Consider the following 21,338-nt stretch of genomic DNA (forward strand, 5'->3'; position numbering starts at 1 on the left):
GGTAAAATTCATGTTAACAGTGTTTTGTAATATAATCTGAGAACTCAGAGCAGTGCATGCTACCCCCAACCAACATCACAATGTCTTCAAAAAAGGCATAATCAAACAAAGTTTCATGAATTACATGAGGTCACCTGTAGTCTGAAAGGATTTGTTTAGCACGCACAAACACATTATAATCTCTAGGTGATTAGAACACATTAAATTGTTCATCCTTAAAGTGTTGTGGAATCTTAACATGTATTTTTGTTTTGTTTTGTTTTTGGAACACATAAGAGTTCATGGATGCAAAAATGTCCTTGTCACACTGCTGTATCTAAAATGCATTGTATGTTTGCATAAATGAAAGAATGGTTCCGTCCAGTAATACATTCAACCGCGTTTCATTTTCTGTCTCTTGTGACCAAGTTACACCCATGGGCGCAACACAGGTAACCAACACCTGTAACCAAAAGTCACCTAAACAGTCAGTATAGGAGAAAGTGAGACCTCGCGCTCATTTCAGTTCTTCTCTCGAGTCAGCTCGAGCCGCTTAATCGCTCATTCTATCACTAATGAGCAACAAAAAACTCGCACGTTATGTACTTAAAATTTTGGAGCGCAATAACCATGGACCAGCTAAATAAATATATTTACCTGCTAATCATGACAGCTCCCTTGTACATGACCGAGAATGTTGGCATTTTGAAGAGATTTCAGCGCATCCGGCGACGTGCACTGTATGCCCATTCCTCTCGTGATCAGCGACTTGCGGAGGTCCGGCACAGCGCGAGCCACATGATCAACTGCTACAGCCCTCTAATACCACCACGCGCAGTTAACAGATCATGCTAAACATCACCAATTTTGCCCACAGATTAAATCTTATGCAATGAGGCTAGATAAATGGGGGACAGTGTTTTATAAAGATAACATTTTTATGCCGATGTTTCATAAAATAATAATAATAATAATACTAATAATTAAATAATTAAAACATTAAAACAAATTGAGGTATACGTTTAAATGAATATTAATGTTTTATTAAGGATTATATGGGTGAATCGTATTGAAAAGGAAAATATAAATGTTATTTTAATTGAATTTTCATTATTTTTATAGTCTATAGTATTTTTCGAATAGGCTTAAAACATTAACGAATCCTGTATAAAATAGGCTACTACTATTTTGTGTGTGTGCGTGCGTACGTGCGTGAGTGAGTGTGTATAAACTTAAAATTATATCAATAATATGCTACCTTGTCTTTTCATATTTTTTATCTTACTGTAATGATAATTTTGTGGGTAAATGTCCTTAATGTCCTTGTTATGAAAAACCTTTCACAACAAATCTTGATGGTCCTTAAAATTTACTTGATGCAATATACAATTCATTTTTTCTTTGTTTTGATTTTACAAGAAAATATCTAGGTTTTGTGAGATTCACCCAAACATTATCTGATATACAAAGTGTCACTGATTAAGTAACATATGGGTTCTTTTAGGGACAAAAGGATGCACACATCCATTATCGTCTTTTGAGATCAAAGTGCATATGAGAATTATACATATAACTCTGACAAGCTTAATCTTTTAACCATAAAGATCCAAGTATCACTGAAATAGCAAAGCATATACTAGACACCATATACAATACAATAAAAGTATTTTTTATGATTACTGAACCTGATTACATGGTTACAAAAACTTAAGTAATTTCCAAAAGCCAGAAAAAAGCTCCTAAAGGTATATCTCCTGCATATTTTCACATTTCATAATCTATTACAGACTGAAATTATGTAATTTGAGGATTAGCTTTAACACGGAACAACAGCAAAAAGCATTATTTTTAAATTTACCACACAAAACAACACTGACTTAAAGCACTCTGTCTCATGTTTCTCATGAGCCTGTCAATCATAAGTGCACAGGGCTGAACAGCAGTCATGCCTCCAAATATATAGCAGAACAGTGTGTAACATGAATGTAAACAAATGGTGCTCTATGGGAGCATAACAGCTCTCACAATTTCACAAATCATAAGTTACCTTAAACAGGCTGCATAAGAGTAAAATGAGTATATAAAACACTACAAAGGAATAACTGACACATTCTTAAATTATAACCACTAGATTACATTGATTATTTATTCTGTCTATTACAAATTACAATTTCAATTTTCATTTTATATTGTATTATATATATGGTATCTGGTTTTATATATTGCACACTGAATACTGTATGTAATTTAATATAATGAATAACTGATTTCTATGGCATGTTTATGTGGTTTGTGGGACAACCCACCGAGGAAAATTGGAAAATCTTCCATTAAACCTGATTTCTGATTCTGAAAAGATACCTTTAGTGAATTATTTAGTCAATTCATTTCAGTGAATGAATTCATTTACTGTGGAAATGCTATAACCATTTTCACAACAGAATTCACTATTTCATCAAATTCCAAATTTCAAGAGCCAGACATTCTCAGACATATAGGGGTTCTACATATCTCAAAATTAATCAAATGCAGGTGGACCTATGGTACAAGTCTTGCATCCTGAGCTTGTCATTGCCCTCCACTGATGATAGGCACAAAAAACAAGTTGTTGTGCAGACAGAAATAGAAGAGTGTTCATCTCATTTGCTCTAAAAAGCCTGTCTGTGCCTACATTTGTAAAGCCTGATGCTAAAAGGCTAAAAATAGTGTTTCAGGGCAGCCTCTGTGATACAGGAGACAGCTGTTCTTTATTCAAGAATCTACCATGCACAAGAATAGCAGATCACTATAAACTCAGGCAGAATGGCAGATACTTACCCCTAAAACCTTACCATAAGACAGAGCTAGATGAGACAATTTGAGGTCTTGATATGGCTGAGAAGAGAACATCTTAACAAAATCCTGCATTATTGTAAAAATAAACTGAATTCATAGCTATTCTCAGGACAAAAATATTTATATATCTACTGAAACTGTGCAGTGTCTGCATGCTAGGCAGAACCTTTCATATAATGTTAATCTTAAAGTCCTCCCTACCAGTACCAATCCACCCCAACTCAAGTTACAGCCCTTGACACTGCAGCATAGTAATGTAGTGCTACATTGTGAAAGAGCACTGTTGTTCAATATGATCAACTAGTGGGTGGGAAGTGCACAAAAGCAGATAAAAGAAAATAGTGCATTTATGACGGTGGCTAGTGGGCTCCCTGGTGTACATAAAGCTGCAATTCAGCAATGCATATTTCACATGCGCAAGGAAAAATTACAAGGACTGTTCAGTTGATCACACATTAATCACCCTACTGGTGATACTGGAAAAAAAAAAAAAAATATATATATATATATATATATATATATATATATATATATATATATATATATATATATATATACACAGGTGAAACTCGAAAAATTAGAATATCGTGCAAAAGTTCATTAATTTCAGTAATTCAACTTAAAAGGTGAAACTAATATATTATATAGACTCATTACAAGCAAAGTAAGATATTTCAAGCCTTTATTTGATATAATTTTGATGATTATGGCTTACAGCTTATGAAAACCCCAAATTCAGAATCTCAGAAAATTAGAATATTGTGAAAAGGTTCAGTATTGTAGGCTCAAAGTGTCACACTCTAATCAGCTAAACACCTGCAAAGGGTTCCTGAGCCTTTAAATGGTCTCTCAGTCTGGTTCAGTTGAATTCACAATCATGGGGAAGACTGCTGACCTGACAGTTGTGCAGAAAACCATCATTGACACCCTCCACAAGGAGGGAAAGCCTCAAAAGGTAATTGCAAAAGAAGTTGGATGTTCTCAAAGTGCTGTATCAAAGCACATTAATAGAAAGTTAAGTGGAAGGGAAAAGTGTGGAAGAAAAAGGTGCACAAGCAGCAGGGATGACCGTAGCCTGGAGAGGATTGTCAGGAAAAGGCCATTCAAATGTGTGGGGAGCTTCACAAGGAGTGGACTGAGGCTGGAGTTACTGCATCAAGAGCCACCACACACAGACGGGTCCTGGACATGGGCTTCAAATGTCAAACGTCTTACCTGGGCTAAAGAAAAAAAGAACTGGTCTGTTGCTCAGTGGTCCAAAGTCCTCTTTTCTGATGAGAGCAAATTTTGCATCTCATTTGGAAACCAAGGTCCCAGAGTCTGGAGGAAGAATGGAGAGGCACATAATCCAAGATGCTTGAAGTCCAGTGTGAAGTTTCCACAGTCTGTGTTGGTTTGGGGAGCCATGTCATCGGCTGGTGTTGGTCCACTGTGCTTTATTAAGTCCAGAGTCAACGCAGCCGCCTACCGGGACATTTTAGAGCACTTCATGCTTCCTTCAGCAGACAAGCTTTATGGAGATGCTGACTTCATTTTCCAGCAGGACTTGGCACCTGCCCACACTGCCAAAAGTACCAAAACCTGGTTCAATGACCATGGTATTACTGTGCTTGATTGGCCAGCAAACTCGCTTGACCTGAACCCCATAGAGAATCTATGGGGCATTGCCAAGAGAAAGATGAGAGACATGAGACTAAACAATGCAGAAGAGCTGAAGGCCGCTATTGAAGCATCTTGGTCTTCCATAACACCTCAGCAGTGCCACAGGCTGATAGCATCCATGCCACGCCGCATTGAGGCAGTAATTAATGCAAAAGGGGCCCAAACCAAGTACTGAGTACATATGCATGATTATACTTTTCAGAGGGCCGACATTTCTGTATTTAAAATCCTTTTTTTATTGATTTCATGTAATATTCTAATTTTCTGAGATTCTGAATTTGGGGTTTTCATAAGCTGTAAGCCATAATCATCAAAATTATATCAAATAAAGGCTTGAAATATCTTACTTTGCTTGTAATGAGTCTATATAATATATTAGTTTCACCTTTTAAGTTGAATTACTGAAATTAATGAACTTTTGCACAATATTCTAATTTTTCGAGTTTCACCTGTATATATATATATATATATATATATATATATATATATATATATATATATATATATATACAGTCAGGTCCATAAATATTGGGACATCGACACAATTCTAATCTTTTTGGCTCTATACACCACCACAATGGATTTGAAATGAAACAAGATGTGCTTTAACTGCAGACTTTCAGCTTTAATTTGAGGGTATTTACATCCAAATCAGGTGAACGGTGTAGGAATTACAACAGTTTGTATATGTGCCTCCCACTTTTTAAGGGACCAAAAGTAATGGGACAATTGGCTGCTCAGCTGTTCCATGGCCAGGTGTGTGTTATTCCCTCATTATCCCATTTACAAGAGCAGATAAAAGGTCCAGAGTTCATTTCAAGTGTGCTATTTGCATTTGGAATCTGTTGCAGTCAACTCTCAATATGAGATCCAAAGAGTTGTCACTATCAGTTAATTTTTGAAAAATTAAAACAAACCCATCAGAGAGATAGCAAAAAACATTAGGTGTGGTGAAATCAACTGTTTGGAACATTCTTAAAAAGAAAGAATGCACCGGTGAGCTCAGAAACACCAAAAGACCCGGAAGACCACGGAAAACAACCGTGGTGGCAGGGGCGAAAATTTCATCAAAATGTTGGGGGGGGGCAATAAACATAACAATTCTCAAGAGCAATTTTTGAAGAGGACACCAAGGTTTTTTTTGTTGTTGCCCCATTTGCATTTGTATTATTTTATTTCTTAAACAATTATTTTAAGAATATCTCATATTATTTACAATACACACATTTAAATGATATTTTAGGGGGGGACAACCCTCAGACCCCCCCGCGATGTCCGCCTATGCGTGGTGGATGACCGAAGAATTCTTTCCCTGGTGAAGAAAACACCCTTCACAACAGTTGGTCAGATCAAGAATACTCTCCAGGAGGTAGGTGTATGTGTGTCAAAGTCAACAATCAAGAGAAGACTTCACCAGAGTGAATACAGAGGGTTCACCACAAGATGTAAACCATGGGTGAGCCTCAAAAACAGGAAGGCCAGATTAGAGTTTGCCAAACAACATCTAAAAAAGCCTTCACAGTTCTGAAACAACATCCTATGGACAGATGAGACAAAGATCAACTTGTACCAGAGTGATGGGAAGAGAAGAGTATGGAGAAGGAAAGGAACTGCTCATGATCCAAAGCATACCACCTCATCAGTGAAGCATGGTGGTGGTAGTGTCATGGCGTGGGCATGTATGGCTGCCAATGGAACTGGTTCTCTTGTATTTATTGATGATGTGACTGCTGACAAAAGCAGCAGGATGAATTCTGAAGTGTTTCGGGCAATATTATCTGCTCATATTCAGCCAAATGCTTCAGAACTCATTGGACGGCGCTTCACAGTACAGATGGACAATGACCCGAAGCATTCTGCGAAAAAGCAACCAAAGAGTTTTTTAAGGGAAAGAAGTGGAATGTTATGCAATAGCCAAGTCAATCACCTGACCTGAATCCGATTGAGCATGCATTTCACTTGCTGAAGACAAAACTGAAAGGAAAATGCCCCAAGAACAAGCGAAATTTCAGGCTGTAATTGACTGCAAAGGATTTGCAACCAAGTATTAAAAAGTGAAAGTTTGATTTATGTTTGTTAATCTGTCCCATTACTTTTGGTCCCTTAAAAAGTGGGAGGCACATATACAAACTGTTGTAATTCCTACACCGTTCACCTGATTTGGATGTAAATACCCTCAAATTAAAGCTGAAAGTCTGCAGTTAAAGCACATCTTGTTCGTTCAAATCCATTGTGGTGGTGTATAGAGCCAAAAAGATTAGAATTGTGTCGCTGTCCCAATATTTATGGACCTGACTGTATATATATATATATATATATATGTGTTTTAGACATTATACAAATAAAGCAAACATTTTTAAATATAGTATATACATTTCTGAGATGAAGATATTTGTTTTTATACGTTATGGTTGTTGGATATGGAGCCAACGAATCTTTATTTTTTTTCACTGTGTGCTATAAACAGGGATCTATTGACAGGGGGACAACATTTTCCAAATTGAGCCCCAGGGGAGGGGGTTAAACTGTGCGGAGTGCTTGTACATGCTCATTGCCAACCTGGATACAAAGAACTAATATTCTAATAAAGAACGTTGTCTCACTCTTAATATTTTTGTTTTACTAAATAATTGCTAAAAATATATTATTATTTTTAAAGAATGTTGTTTCTAGAGTAGCAAGCAACAGTAATGTTTACAACAGCAAAGTCACTATATAAACTCAATATCTCACTGGAAACAAATCTAAAATGTCAATAAAAAAAATTTTATCCAATGGCTGTGAAGAAAGCAGTGAAGGCTGTCATCAAGGGGCTGTGTTTGATGTCAATCAAACTGCGCACACGTGGGTCAAGTGCAGGTGGACCTGTCACCATCTTTGCTGCCTAATAAGGGTGTAACGGTATGATAACCGTCACAAAAATGACCACGGTATTACAGTTTCACTGTATTTAGGTGCATTGATAATATTAAAAGCAGTTCAATATTTGGTTATAAAATAGGCTATTTCTGATAAACACACAGATAAATATTTAGGTTATAACCAATTCTTGTATCTTGTATAACCAAAACTTTACTTGGGATTTCTTCAACTTTAATCGTTTAACTTTTGATCTTGAACATCAGGACACTCTCTTAATCCGACAAGGTAAAAAAAGAAAAAGAAACATGTACAGTAGTCAGATGACTATAACAAAATATATTGTTATTGTTATTTTATTATTTATTAAATTGAATTGTAATCATTTGTAATGATTATTTCACAGATTAACACTTCAAATATGCATTTGCATGCATTCAGTAATTTGTTGCACTTGTGATTTAGTTCAATTCTACAATACTTACTGAAAATATATTATTCATGTGCAGTTTATTTATTGCCATTTTGTCCAATGCTGACGATTTCTGCCACAGTTTCACTGTCAATTTCTTGCATTCATATGGTCAATGTCAATTTCCTGAACACTAAAAGCCATGCATTTTGTAAACCCTATTTAGTACAACGTTTTACAAATAAAACATATTATTAGCATTATCAAACACATTGGCCTGCTGTTGCGCTGCACTTCGCACATTGTAATGTTGAACGAGGTTTTAAATCCGTTTGCTGCATTTGTGAATGTGACAGAAAGCATAAACGTAAATTTAGCCTATAAAGTCATTACAAATCATGTAAAACTACATTGAATCTTGTGTTTTTATGAAACGGGCTATAATTTATTATCCTTTGTACTGTATTTCCACATACATTCATCGCCGCAAATCCTGTGGGATGATGCTAAAGGTTTGAAGTGTTTCCCGGCTGAACCGATAATATTTGCAGCACACTTTACAGACTGGGTAGCCATCAACATTTAAATGGTGCTTCGTGGTACTTTTACAAATAATCCCAGACAGCAGAAATAAAGGTTCAGGCTTGTGATGTGCAGCGCTCACTACACAAGGGTAAGAGTCAACCATAGACCTTTCCATGGGCCCCCCTGGGCCTTGGGACCGGGGTCATCTGTACCCTTTGACCCCCACTGACAGCTGGCCTGGCTATAGAAATATTACAACATGATCACATGGGAAGTCGGCGCATTGTTTCTGAGAGTTCCGGTACCCTAGGATCGGCCACATTATTCCGGCTCACTGACAAGCGCCATGATCTGCTATCAGATATTTTTGCATTGGCTTCTTAATGTTTACACTACCTTGTGGTGCTACTGGAACCAAGTTTTATCAGCAGCGTAGGAGACAGGGGTTTGGACCCGCACTGAAACCAGGAAGTAATTGGGGGTACAGATTATCAGAATCAGCTTTATTGCCAAGTATGCTTACACATGCTAGGAATATGTCTTGGTGACAGAAGCTTCCAGTGCACAAACAATACAACAACAAGACAGAGACAATAATAAAAATAAAAAAATAGAACAAAAATAAAAAGTGCATAGAAAATACATGTATATATATATATATATATATATATATATATATATATATATATATACATATATATATATGTATGTACAAATACAAATCTGTTATATACAAGGGAATATAATGGTAGAAGAGGTAGGGTATGTTTGATAAATATATTAGACTAAGCTGTGTATTGCACATAATTATTGCTCAGTGGGGCAGCTATAACTGTTCATGAGATGGATAGCCTGAGAAAAAAAACTGTTCTTGTGCAATAGAAGGCAATATTTGGGTAGTGGGATGGGTGAGTGGGGTCAGAGTAACTTTCCAGACATTTTCCTCACTCTTGAAGTTTACAGTTCTTAAAGAGAGGGCAGGGGGCAACCAATAATCTGCTCAACAGTGCAAACTGTTTAGTCTTCTGATGTCTGATTTCATAGCTGCACCAAACCAGACAGTGATTTAAGTGCAGAGGACAGACTCAATGACTGCTAAGTAGAACTGTATCAGCAGCGCCTGTGGCAGGTTGAACTTCCTCAACTGGTGAAAGAAGTACAACATCTGCTGGGCCTTTTTCACAATTTAATCAATGTGGGTCTCCCACTTCAGGTCCTGTGAGATGGAAGAGCCCAGGAACCTGAATGACTCCACTGCTGCCACAGTGCTGTTCAGAATGGTGAGCAGGGTCAGTGTTGGGTAGTTCCTCCTAAAGTCCACTATCATCTCCACTGTTTTGAGTATATTCAGCTCCAGGATGTTTTGACTGCACCAGCTTGACAGAGGGGTCCTTGGCGGTGTAGTCATTTGTGTAGAGGGAGAAGAGTAGTGGGGAGAGCACACATCCCTGATTTTGTGTTTCTTTTGGACAGGGATGATGGTGTAGCATTTGAAGCAGCAGGGAACTTCACACTGCTCCAGTGATCTGTTGAAGATATGTGTGAAGATGGTGGTCAGCTGGTCAGCACAGGACTTTAGACAAGTGGGTGAAGCACCGTGTGGGACCTGTGCTTTCCTTGTCTTTTGTTGCCGGATAACCCGGCACACATCCTCTTCACAGATCTTAAGTGCTGGCTGAATAGCAGGAGGGGGGAGGGGGGTGGTTGCAGGAGGTGTTGATTTTTGTGTGAATTGAAGGTCAGAGCGGGTGTAGGGTGTGAGACTGGGCTTTCTACAGTAAAACACATTGAGGTCGTCAGCCAGTTGTTGATTCCCTACAGTGTTGGGGGATGGTGTCTTTTAGTTAGTGATGTCTATCAGGCCTCTCAACACTGATGCAGGGTTGTTAATTGAAAACTTGTTTTCAGCTTCTCAGAGTAGCTTCTTTTAGCCACTCTAATCTGTTTTGTCCCTCCATGGACACTACACCCAGAAAATGGAGCTCACACTTGCCCATACGCCCAAAAACACTTACCGCTTTGGCCCCTGCCGGCAGAGTTTCGAATTTCAGTATAGACCACCGACTGATTTTAATTAAAGAAAAATCAACCTGTTTCTGATTTCTCTGTGTGTTCAGTCTCAATATTTGTGACTAGGCTGTTTTTTTAAATGTCACAAGACGAGCTAATGAACATTATAAATAAAAAGTAACAAAATAACAAATAAAAAAACAACAAAATAATTTAAAAGTTATGTACTATTTTTGAGTTTACTGTCTACTACTGTAAGACACAAAAATTAAACATAAAGGGTATGTTTAAAATATATAAATTAAATATAAGGGGAAAATGTCACGAACCCCGCTCCCTCGCTCCGCCCCCTTGAGCTCGTACGCTCTTTTTCCTCCCTCGGGCTTCCACGCCCGTTTGCTCGTTCGAGCTTGCACGTTTTTGCTCCTACGAGCTCACATGCTCGTAGACTATCTCCCCGGGCACACATGCACTCCGCGAGCGTACTCGCTCGCTTCCCGCTCTCATCCAGAACATTATGACCACCTGCACTCGTCCCAATCACCACGTCATTGTTTACACCTGCACTCGCGTCATCTGCACTCCTGTTCATTGTTTACACCTGCACTCGTCACTATATATTCCACACGCATTCGTTTCTCCAGGGTTGGTTATTGTGTGTTTAGTTTCCCGCATCTTTGCCCCCCGCTAGTCTTGTCTAGTTTTGCCCTCCTCTTGAACTCCTCTTGATTACCCCCTTAGCTTGCCAACTCCTCGTTCCCCTAGTACCCCTGTCTACTCCCTTTGTTAGTTACCCGCCTCTCGATCCTGTTTATCCCGGCTTTGACCCTCGCTCCCCTCGACTACTCTCCCGGATTTGCCCCCTTTACTCTCTTTGATTCCCCGGCTTTTGACCCTACGCTTCCCTCGACAACTCTTCACTGGATTTGCCCGTTTGTACTGTTGCCTGCTTTTATTGTTTCAATAAAAGCAGTTTGTTGATCATACATTGTGACTGTCTCATCTTGTGTGTGTGTGTCCGGGTTACAGAATAACCAACCCCACCGAAGACAGTCACAATGTATCCCGCGGATGTACGCAGCTCACTAGAGCAGATATTTTCTGCACGCTCTGCTGAAGGATCTACTGTTGGGAGACATCACCGAGCGCTCACGGCACAGGGGCCACAGTTACATGCGATTTCTGACTTATTTCACCCTGTTTCACCTGTGTCTGCCCCTGAGTCCGTTGATGCTCCCAACGCATCCCTGAGCGCCGTAAGCCTTCAATCCCCTGAGAGGTTTGACGGCTCTTCAGGCACTTGCCAAGGGTTGTTTATGCAGGGCAGCGGTTGTGGAACTCATAACCTCGCCCTTAACATTGTGGAGCCAGCGGCCTGACTCTTGGCTTTGCGCCAGGGGAGCCAAACCTTAGAAGCTTATGTTGTGGATTTTTGTGCCCTGGCTAACCAGGCGAATTTTGATGAGGTGGCTCTAAAAGACATTTTTCAACATGGACTGAATGAGCCAGCCTCATCATTCATGCCTGGTGGTCGCTGCTCCCTTAACCTGGCTCAGTTTATTGACCTCGCCCTACTGTACGCTGGTTCCTCGTTTACTGTGGGGGAGGCAGAAACTGAACCAGCGTTCCATACCACGGCCCCCGTCTTGAAGCCTACCACGGCCCCCGTCTGGAAACCTACCACGGCCCCCGTCTTGAAGCCTGTCACGGCCCCCGTCTTGAAGCCTGTCATGGCCCCTGTCCCGAGGCCTGTCACGGCCCCAGCCTCGAAGCCTGGCACGGCCAGCGAGTCAACGCCCATGCCTGCCACGGCCAACGAGCCAGCGCCCACGGCCCACGAGCCAGCGCCCATGCCCGCCACGGCCAACGAGCCAGCACCCATGCCCGCCACGGCCAACGAGCCAGCGCCCATGCCTGCCACGGCCAACGAGCCAGCGCCCATGCCCGCCACGGCCAGCGAGCCAGCACCTGTAGCCTCGACCACCCCAGAGCCAGCGCCTGTAGCCTCGACCGTCCCCATGGCCACGTCCCCTGTTGGCCGAAGATGTAAGAGAAGGAAGAGGGCCCCTTCTCCCCAGTTTCGTCTTGTGCTCAAGACCGCAGAGGTTCCCTCAGAGTCTTCCACAGCTCTACCGACCTCTGCTCCGCCCCCAGAGTCTTCCACGGCTCTGCCGACCTCTGCTCCGCCCCCAGAGTCTTCCACAGCTCTGCCGGGTTCTGCTCCGCCCCCAGAGTCTTCCACGGCTCTGCCAGGTTCTGCTCCACCCCCAGAGTCTTCCACGGCTCTGCCGGGTTCCAGCCTCTGCTCGCCCCTCAGAGCCCTCGCGGCCTCCGCCTCACGAGCCTCCCAAGGCTCCTCCTAAGCCTCCCAGGGCCCTTCCTCTCGAGCCTCCTAAGGCTCCTCCTCTCGAGCCTCCCAGAGCTCTACCTCCCAAGCCCCCCAGGGTTCTGCCTTTCAAGTCTCTCGAGCCTCCCAGAGCTCTACCCCTCGAGCCTCCCAGAGCTCTGCCTCTCAAGCCGCTCAGGGCTTCTCCTCCCGAGTCTTTCAAGGCTCCTCCTCCCAAGCCTTCCAGAGCTCTACCCCTCGAGCCTCCCAGAGCTCCGCCTCTCAAGCCTCTCAGGGCTTCTCCTCCCGAGTCTTTCATGGCTCCATCCCTCAAGCCTCTCACGGCTTCGCCTCTCGAGTCTTTCAGGGCTCCTCCTCCCCTCGAGCCTCTCAGGGCTCCGCCCCTCGAGTCTTTCATGGCTCCACCCCTCAAGCCTCTCACGGCTTCGTCTCTCGAGTCTTTCATGGCTCCCCCCTCGAGCCTCTCGAGCCTTCCAGGGCCCCACCTCTAGAGCCTCTCGAGTCTTCCACGACCTTTTTCCCCGAGCCTCTCACGGCTCTGCTCCCAGAGACTCCAGAGCTTCCTACGGCTCCGCCTCCCGAGCCTCCTACGGCTCCGCCTCTCGAGCCTCCTACGGCTCCGCCTCTCGAGCCTCCTACGGCTCCGCCTCCCGAGCTTTCTAGAGCTCCACCCCTCGAGCCTGCTACGGCTCTACCCCCCGAGACTACAGAGCCTGCCAGGTCGTCGCCTCGGGGACCTCCCACGGCGCCACCTCCCTTGGCTCCACCTCCAGAGCCTTCCAGGCCTACCTCGCTAGAGCCTCCCACGGCGCCACCGTCATCGGCTCCACCTCCTGAGCCTTCCAGGCCTTCGCCCCTAAAGCCTCCTTCGGCTCCACCTCCAGAGCCTTCCAGGCCTACCTCGCTGGAGCCACCCATGGTGCCACCGTCATTGGCTCCGCCTCCTGAGCCTTCCAGGCCTTCGCCCCTAAAGCCTCCTTCGGCTCCACCTCCTGAGCCTTCCAGGCCTTCGCCCCTAAAGCCTCCTTCGGCTCCACCTCCAGAGCCTTCCAGGCCTTCGCCCCTAAAGCCTCCTTCGGCTCCACCTCCAGAGCCTTCCAGGCCTCCGCCTCTAGAGCCTCCTGCGGCACCACCTCCCCCTGCCCTGTCTCTTGGGCTCCCCATGGCGCCGCCTCCTCAGCCTCTCAGTACCCCGCCTGCCGAGTCTCTCACGGCTCCGTCTTCCAAGGCTCCGTCTCCCAAGTCCTCCACGGCTCCGCCTTTCACGGCTCTTCCCTGGCCCCCTGACCCTGTCCGGTGGCCCCCTGACACTCTCCCTGTCCTGTGGCCTCTTCCCTGGCCTCCTGACCCTGTTCCTGTCTGGTGGTCACCTTCCAGACCCCGGACCCAGTCCCTGTCCTCCAGTCGCCTTCCAGACCCCCTGACCCAGTCTCTGCCCTATGGCTGCCCCCTAGATCTCCCGACTACCCGCCTGTCCACTATGTTCCCCCTGACCTTACCTTGAACTGCCCATGGACTGTCTCACTTCCCTTTGTCTGTCCCCCGATCATCCTGCACCGCCTCCCGCGGCCGTCAGGAGCTGTCCTGTTCAGAGGGGGGAGTACTGTCACGAACCCCGCTCCCTCGCTCCGCCCCCTTGAGCTCGTACGCTCTTTTTCCTCCCTCGGGCTTCCACGCCCGTTTTGCTCATTCGAGCTTGCACGCTCGTTTTTGCTCCTACGGGCTCACATGCTCGTAGACTATCTCCCCCCCGGGCACACATGCACTCATGAGCGTACTGCTAGCTTCCGCCGCTTCCGCTCTCATCCAGAACATTATGACCACCTGCACTCGTCCCAATCACCACGTCATTGTTTACACCTGCACTCGCGTCATCTGCACTCCTGTTCATTGTTTACACCTGCACTCGTCACTATATATTCCACACGCATTCGTTTCTCCAGGGTTGGTTATTGTGTGTTTAGTTTCCCGCATCTTTGCCCCCCGCTAGTCTCGTCTAGTTTTGCCCTCCTCTTGAACTCCTCTTGATTACCCCCTTAGCTTGCCAACTCCTCGTTCCCCTAGTACCCCTGTCTACTCCCTTTGTTAGTTACCCGCCTCTCGATCCTGTTTATCCCGGCTTTGACCCTCGCTCCCTCGACTACTCTCCCGGATTTGCCCCTTTACTCTCTTTGATTCCCGGCTTTTGACCCTACGCTTCCCTCGACAACTCTTCACTGGATTTGCCCGTTTGTACTGTTGCCTGCTTTTATTGTTTCAATAAAAGCAGTTTGTTGACTTACATTGTGACTGTCTCATCTTGTGTGTGTGTGTCCGGGTTACAGAAAAATTATATAAACATTTAATTTAGATATTTTAGTTAGTTATTAATTCATTTTTTTTAAGGAACAATACAAAACTAACCATTCAAAAATGTGGATTGTGCAAATACCACTTCACCACGAAGGTGTGTAAACAATTGGATGAAAAAAAAGTTATGTTACCTATTTCTCAGGGTTATATCTTTGTTTTATGCATGAACTTAAAAACAAACAAACATGTTTATATATTTTAAAGTAAAAAAAAAATATTTGTAAATTTTTTAATGGGGGGTTTATTCAAGAGAAAAAAAATTCAAGCCACAACAAATGTTTGTTTATTTGAAAAAGCGCTGACAGAAATTACTGCACACTCTACTAATGTAGTATTTTAATAACAAATTAAACATTTATTTTAAGATAATTTTCAACTTTGTATTTATTTAGAACACCGTGAACATGTAGAAAAAGCATGTCATGTCTATCAACCACTCATCAAATGTATACATTTTTAAACAGTAGGCCTACATAACGCAGTTATATACTGTACACCTACACATTGTATGCGAATAAATTCAGACACTAACCTAACCTATCATGCACCATAATAGACGGAGACCTCCTTTTTTCTTCCAACAGCCATGCAAACACCCATTGCATCAGAACTTTAATCACAATATCTGCACAGTGTGTTGTTATCAGATTATTGGATAATCCAGTCCACATTGAGAAATCATTACAGCTGGATGTGACCGTTTTAATTTGATGTCAGTTTTTGGCCATTCCTTCTTTTTTGTCTTTCATCCTGGAAGCTCAGTTCACAGGCCACCCATTCCAGAAATGAATGATGGTAGATGAGGGAGAGTGCTTCTGATATTTGCCAAGTTTCCATGCTGGACCACTCAGTGTTGTGAAATGGGTTAATCTGAAACAGTCTGAAAAGCCAGTCTGACCTGTTTACAGACTGCTGCATCCTGGGCCCATGACTGCCCTCCATAGGCAACACACAGGAAGGCATTTCAGGGAATATCATGACATATCATCAACTTTTAGTCATGCTTGATGTTGCCACTGAATGTGTTTGGGCAGGAATGATCAAAGGGATTGTTCGAAATAAAAAGGGTTGTGTTTTAGTCTTTTAATGGCCTAATTTTTGCTGAAATAATAAAATAAATGAGCAATTCAGATGTTCACATAATTAAGATATTTAATGCTAAAAATAAGAGAGATCAATTTCATGTTTTATAAACTAAGAATTTTAAGTATACAATTATGAGGTTTAAAACTGCAAAATTAAAATGGATGGCAGCCATACATGCCTAAAATAACACAGTGTAACAAATAGTAAAGGAAGGACCCAAGGATGCAAATAATAAAAGTAAACAGTCTTTATTGAAACAATTTAATGCACAATTAAATGGAAATATAATAATTGTTGTAGGCTTACTCAGCCAGCACATTGGTCTGGGGATGAAACCCAGAAGACAGACTTGCAGTCGCAGTTGTCAACAGAATTTAGAGACAAACTGGGGACCCCTGTCAGAGACCATATCCATCAGGAGGCTATGAATGTGAAAGACGTGATCAATGACAATAGCCGCTGTCTCCCTCGCTGAAGGTAATGTGGGGAGGGGAATCAAATTTGCCGCCTTCGAGAACCGGTCCGCCACATTCAAAATAACTGGGTTACTATTGGACAGGGTAAATCAGAAGTCTTGTCACAGGTGCACACTGGACAGGCCGAAATGAACCGACAAATGTCCCGCGCCAGCGAAAGCCACGAGAACAGCTTCTTAACTAATGCCTGAGTGCAAGTAGCTCCTGGGTGGTAAGCCAGGTCAGAGGAATGACCCCACTGGAGGATGTGAGTTCAGACTGACTCAGGAACGAATAACAGGTTCGCTGGCACTCCACGGGAGTGGTGATGTCACATTAGGCTAAGCGGACTTTGGACTCGATACCGCAACTAACATCCGACAAGAAAGGGACCCCTGACCCCTCCAACCACTGACGCCACTCGGCCAATGCCAACCTGACAGCCAGTAATTCCCTGTTACCAATGTCATTATCCGCTCTGTCGGGGTAAGACGATGAGAAAAGAAATCGATGCACCTTTTGTTTGACAGAGATTTCTTGGACAATACCGCCCCCACTCCAACCTCTGACACGTCAACCTCCACCAAAAACTGGCGAGATGAGTCAGGATTAATCAGAATGGGAGCTGAACCAAAGCAGCCTTTAGGTTTTTCAAAACCAGACTGCGCCTGTGAAGACCAACAGAAATGCATCTTGGTGGAGGTTAGACTCATCAGAGGTGATATGACTAAAATTAAAATGAATAATTACTCACACTTCTCCACCTCGATGAACAGACGATTCTCCAGCAGTCGCTGAAGCCCCCACCTGACGTGCTGGACATGGTCATTGATATTAAAATCAAAAGGCCATCAAGATAAATTAACATGAAACGGTTGAACATGTCCCGGTGCACGTCATTGACGAGTGCTTGGAAGATAACCGAGGTGTTGGAAAGGCCAAAGGGCATAACCAAATATTCAAAATGCCCAGTGGGTGTGTCAAAGGCCATCTTCCATTCGCCCCTCTCTCTTATCCAAATTAGGTAAGCGTTGCGTAGGACCAAATTCATGAAAACAGTGGATCCCTGCAAAAGACTTCAACTGCCAACGATAGCGATTCTTTACCGTGATGTCGTTCAGCCCCCGATAATCAGTGCAGTCATAAGGAGCCATCCTTCTTCCACATGATGAATAACCCTGCCACGTCTTTGACCTGGTTGGAGAGCCCACTCAGGAATCTGTTCCACAGCACCTGTTTGTTCCAACCGCACGATGCAGCGAGTGTGCGAAACTCGATGCAGTAGTCTGATGTTGACCGGTCGCCAACAGATGTGAGGATGATGAGGAAGAACCGTGTGGGACACCCGGGCGGAGAGCTGGCGGTAAGTAACCGTTAAGACAGTCCAATGAACAATCCACAGAGTGGTAATCCAGAGATGGTCGATGACAGGAACAAAACTTGACTGAGAAACTGTGACAGAAAAACAAACAAAACAAGACCGACTGACAGGCAAGACTGAAACGCGGACATGAAACGTAAATCTGGCACTGAACACCAGAAACAAAGGGGAATAAATAGGCAGGGGAAAATGAGGGACAGGTGGAGATAATCAGCTCGTGAATGGTGCGAATGAGCTTCTCCGTGTAGACGCAAATTACATCGATCATGTGTGGGAGGACAGCGCATGAGGGAGAAACAACAACAAGCAGCTACACAGGACAAAAAACAGATAGACCCACAAGAACCATGACACAAAAAAGCCAACTCAATGTAATAAATATATGCATGTGTTCTTTTTGAAATTATAACAACACTGCTGTAAAGAGCAGAGTTTCCTCATGAGATGTGGGCAGAAATCAATGGACCACAGCAAAGCTGACAGAACAAAAACTACGCGAGACCTCGTAATTATGCTTCATTACTATGTAGGATCAAAAACAACAAGGCAGCTAAAAGATTGTAATCAGCAAAAAGATGATTTATTGATTATGGTTACTAGCAACAACAAAAAAAACACACAAATACACCTTAAACCTTTGCCAGATAAACCGTTGTTATTGGGTATATTGTAATATTGCACACATGGTACATATTGCTGAGAAATATGCTCAGAGTCAGAGATAATGAATCAATGATTAAGCACATTGTCATGCGGTGTGGTTATATGATTAACATCAGGGTTTCATGTAAACCAGTCATATAAAAAAAAAGAGTAGTAAATCAGCCAGTGTGTGTACCGTACATTTGTTAACATCTTTAATCTGCTGTCACATAATGCACAAAATACATATAAGTATCTAAAGAATGATTAATTGTAGATACAATATGTATAATCATTTCAGATAAGAGTTGTAATGTCTCTAACATTAAGTTAAAGTACTCATTAACTATACAATTTTTCAATGTCAAAGAAAAAATGATGTTGTTTTGATAAACTAAACAGGGCCTTATTTTAGAAAGCACATTGGAAAAGCAGATCTATATTAGAATTATTCACCCAAAAGATTATGCAGCATAATAAAATAATTTCAACACCAATTCTATAGGCTATAGATGTTATTATGCTATTTAAATATCCCTAAAATCATTCTGCAAAACTACATCATGGCTTCAGTTCTAATTCTGTTTAGCAGAGCATATGTGAGCAATAAATTACCTTGTGGTTTAAAACAAATTAATTAAATCTGTTGCAATATTTAACTTATGTTAAATCACGATTGGTAAACTCATAGGCTAACTGATGTAGATGTGCATTGGTGAGTTGTTGTGATGTTTATCCTTTGTGTCACTTCAGGTCATGGGACAGCATCATTCTCTGTCCCTCTAAGTAGTCTCCTCGAACTCTTCCCAATAGTCTACTCTTGTCCTGGTCACCAAACTCTAAATTTAGCACGTCACTAGGCAGATTCATTCCCAGGTAAGCACTGTCAGCTATTCTTCAGATATTGTAGCTTTAATATTTCTGTCATGATAGTAAAGAGCCTAGTCAAGAATGATCGCAGAAATGCTTCTACTCATGCCACTCATACACCGACCTCATCACCTGCTAGGATGTGCGTCTAATATCCGTTATGCAATTAATACGTTTTAATTTAATTTGAAGCCTGTTGACACTTTCCAGAGTTTGTTTAAGCGCTACAGTGATATATGTTCACTTTAATTAACACCAACATGTTGGTAATGCCTTTTTGCTGTACACAAAACATTTTAAAACACGAAGAAGATATGGTTTCCATAAATTTGCAGCTCAATGGTAACTAATTTTACGTCATTTAAATTTTCGCAATACACTTTCAACTTGACGCGCGATTCTCTTGCTATTATTTCTGTTAAGACTTTGAAACAGTCCCACACATAGCCTACAATTTCATGCCACAATATATATATATATTTTTTTTAAACGGCTATCTGTGGATGTTTTCTCGAAATATGTTTGGAACTGCTCACGTTTACCTGTTATATCGCGATTCAAGTTGTTTCAGTGGAATAGCGGCACCTCACGCGATCCACCATTTAGAACGTCACGTGAAAAAGATATTGCTGATGCTTTTCCCTACAAATTATCCTTATTACCTTTTTACAGTAACATAATTAAGATAGATCATCTCTATGAGTAATTTTACTGTTGACCAGTAATGTCCAAGCGAAACAGACGCATGTTAAAAAGTGTTAAGCAACATTCAATTGATGCAGATTTATAAAGAAATGTAAAAGACAATAAAAAAGACACTGTAAAACTCTACAACCATTATGAAATCTTACCAGTAAATGAGCGAAAGTCCATCAAAGCGCTCGAGTTCTCTCCCCCGGGGGTTCAGATAGGACATTGCATCAAACACAAACGGGTTGAAATATTGTCCTCCGAATCCTCTGTCACGGAATTAAACGGTGCCTCCAAATATTTGCATCAGACGCATCACCGCGATTTCATGTCGTGTCTGATTCACAGCCTGAGCACGTTCAAGAGTCAGCATTCATTCAGCATTAAATCAATAATACAGCAAGTGCCAGACTTAACTATGCCCGCTTCTAATCTGTAAGACACGTGGTTTTCATACTGACCTGGCCGTCTGTTGGACAAAATATACATCTTGCCGACAGCCACACCGGTCACATTACTCTGACCTTAAAAAAGCAATGACGGTATAGGCTGTATATTAAGATGCGTCTAAAAATCTGTCTACTTTGGCTGAATGTCCAAAACAATTGTTGTCAACTCACTAAACTTTAAGACACATCTTATGTAGAATATACAAAGATTTGAGATTACATCTGGCAATGCTACTTCAGGTAACTGTGATTAATAGTCCTGCTGTTGACCTGTCCTAAGAGATCCATTGTCCTGAAGCCAAACACAAGGGAGGTTTCCAATTTCCTCATATAGACATTTGTTTGTGACACAAATATCGGTCTCTGTAATCCTTCTACTGTAAATCAAAACCATTGTCTACATTTATCCCTTTGTTTACTCTGCATTAGGTATCATGAACAAACAATTAGCAATAGCCTATATTTTTACAGCATTTAATCATATTTGTTCATGTTAGTTCAATTGTTAATTGTTAGTTTGTGTTAGTTTCTAACTTTTAATTAAAAAAATGTATTAGTTTGAAATTAACATGAACTAATATAAACATATGATGTGAAAGTATTGTTCATTGTATTTCCTGTTTACTATTGTTGTTTATTAACGTTCACAAATGGAACCTCATTGTAAAGTGTTACCAAAAAATGCATGGGATGGGTGGATTTATGACATCAAACTTAAATGCCTTAAAACTGGACAGTGCAAAAGTGTTGACAAATGAAAACACTTTATATAGCTTATCAATAT

At 42.1% G+C, this 21,338-nt stretch overlaps 1 protein-coding gene across 2 annotated transcripts in view; it reads right to left on the reverse strand.

The window, feature by feature from the left end:
- Window positions 1–20,420, reverse strand: part of LOC127647257 (syntaxin-binding protein 4-like) — a 68,443-nt gene extending 48,023 nt beyond the window's left edge. The window contains exon 1 of one of the 2 annotated variants that reach the window (XM_052131400.1): window positions 20,267–20,420. In XM_052131400.1, the coding sequence (XP_051987360.1) occupies window positions 20,267–20,331 (65 nt within the window). In that variant the 5' untranslated portion in view covers window positions 20,332–20,420. Of the gene's footprint in view, window positions 1–636; window positions 754–20,266 lie in introns of those variants that run through there. The other variant, XM_052131401.1, reaches the window with a different exon arrangement.
- Window positions 20,421–21,338: the final 918 nt, after the last annotated feature.

Source organism: Xyrauchen texanus, chromosome 8 (assembly GCF_025860055.1).
Source record: "Xyrauchen texanus isolate HMW12.3.18 chromosome 8, RBS_HiC_50CHRs, whole genome shotgun sequence".
Lineage (NCBI taxonomy): Eukaryota > Metazoa > Chordata > Actinopteri > Cypriniformes > Catostomidae > Xyrauchen > Xyrauchen texanus.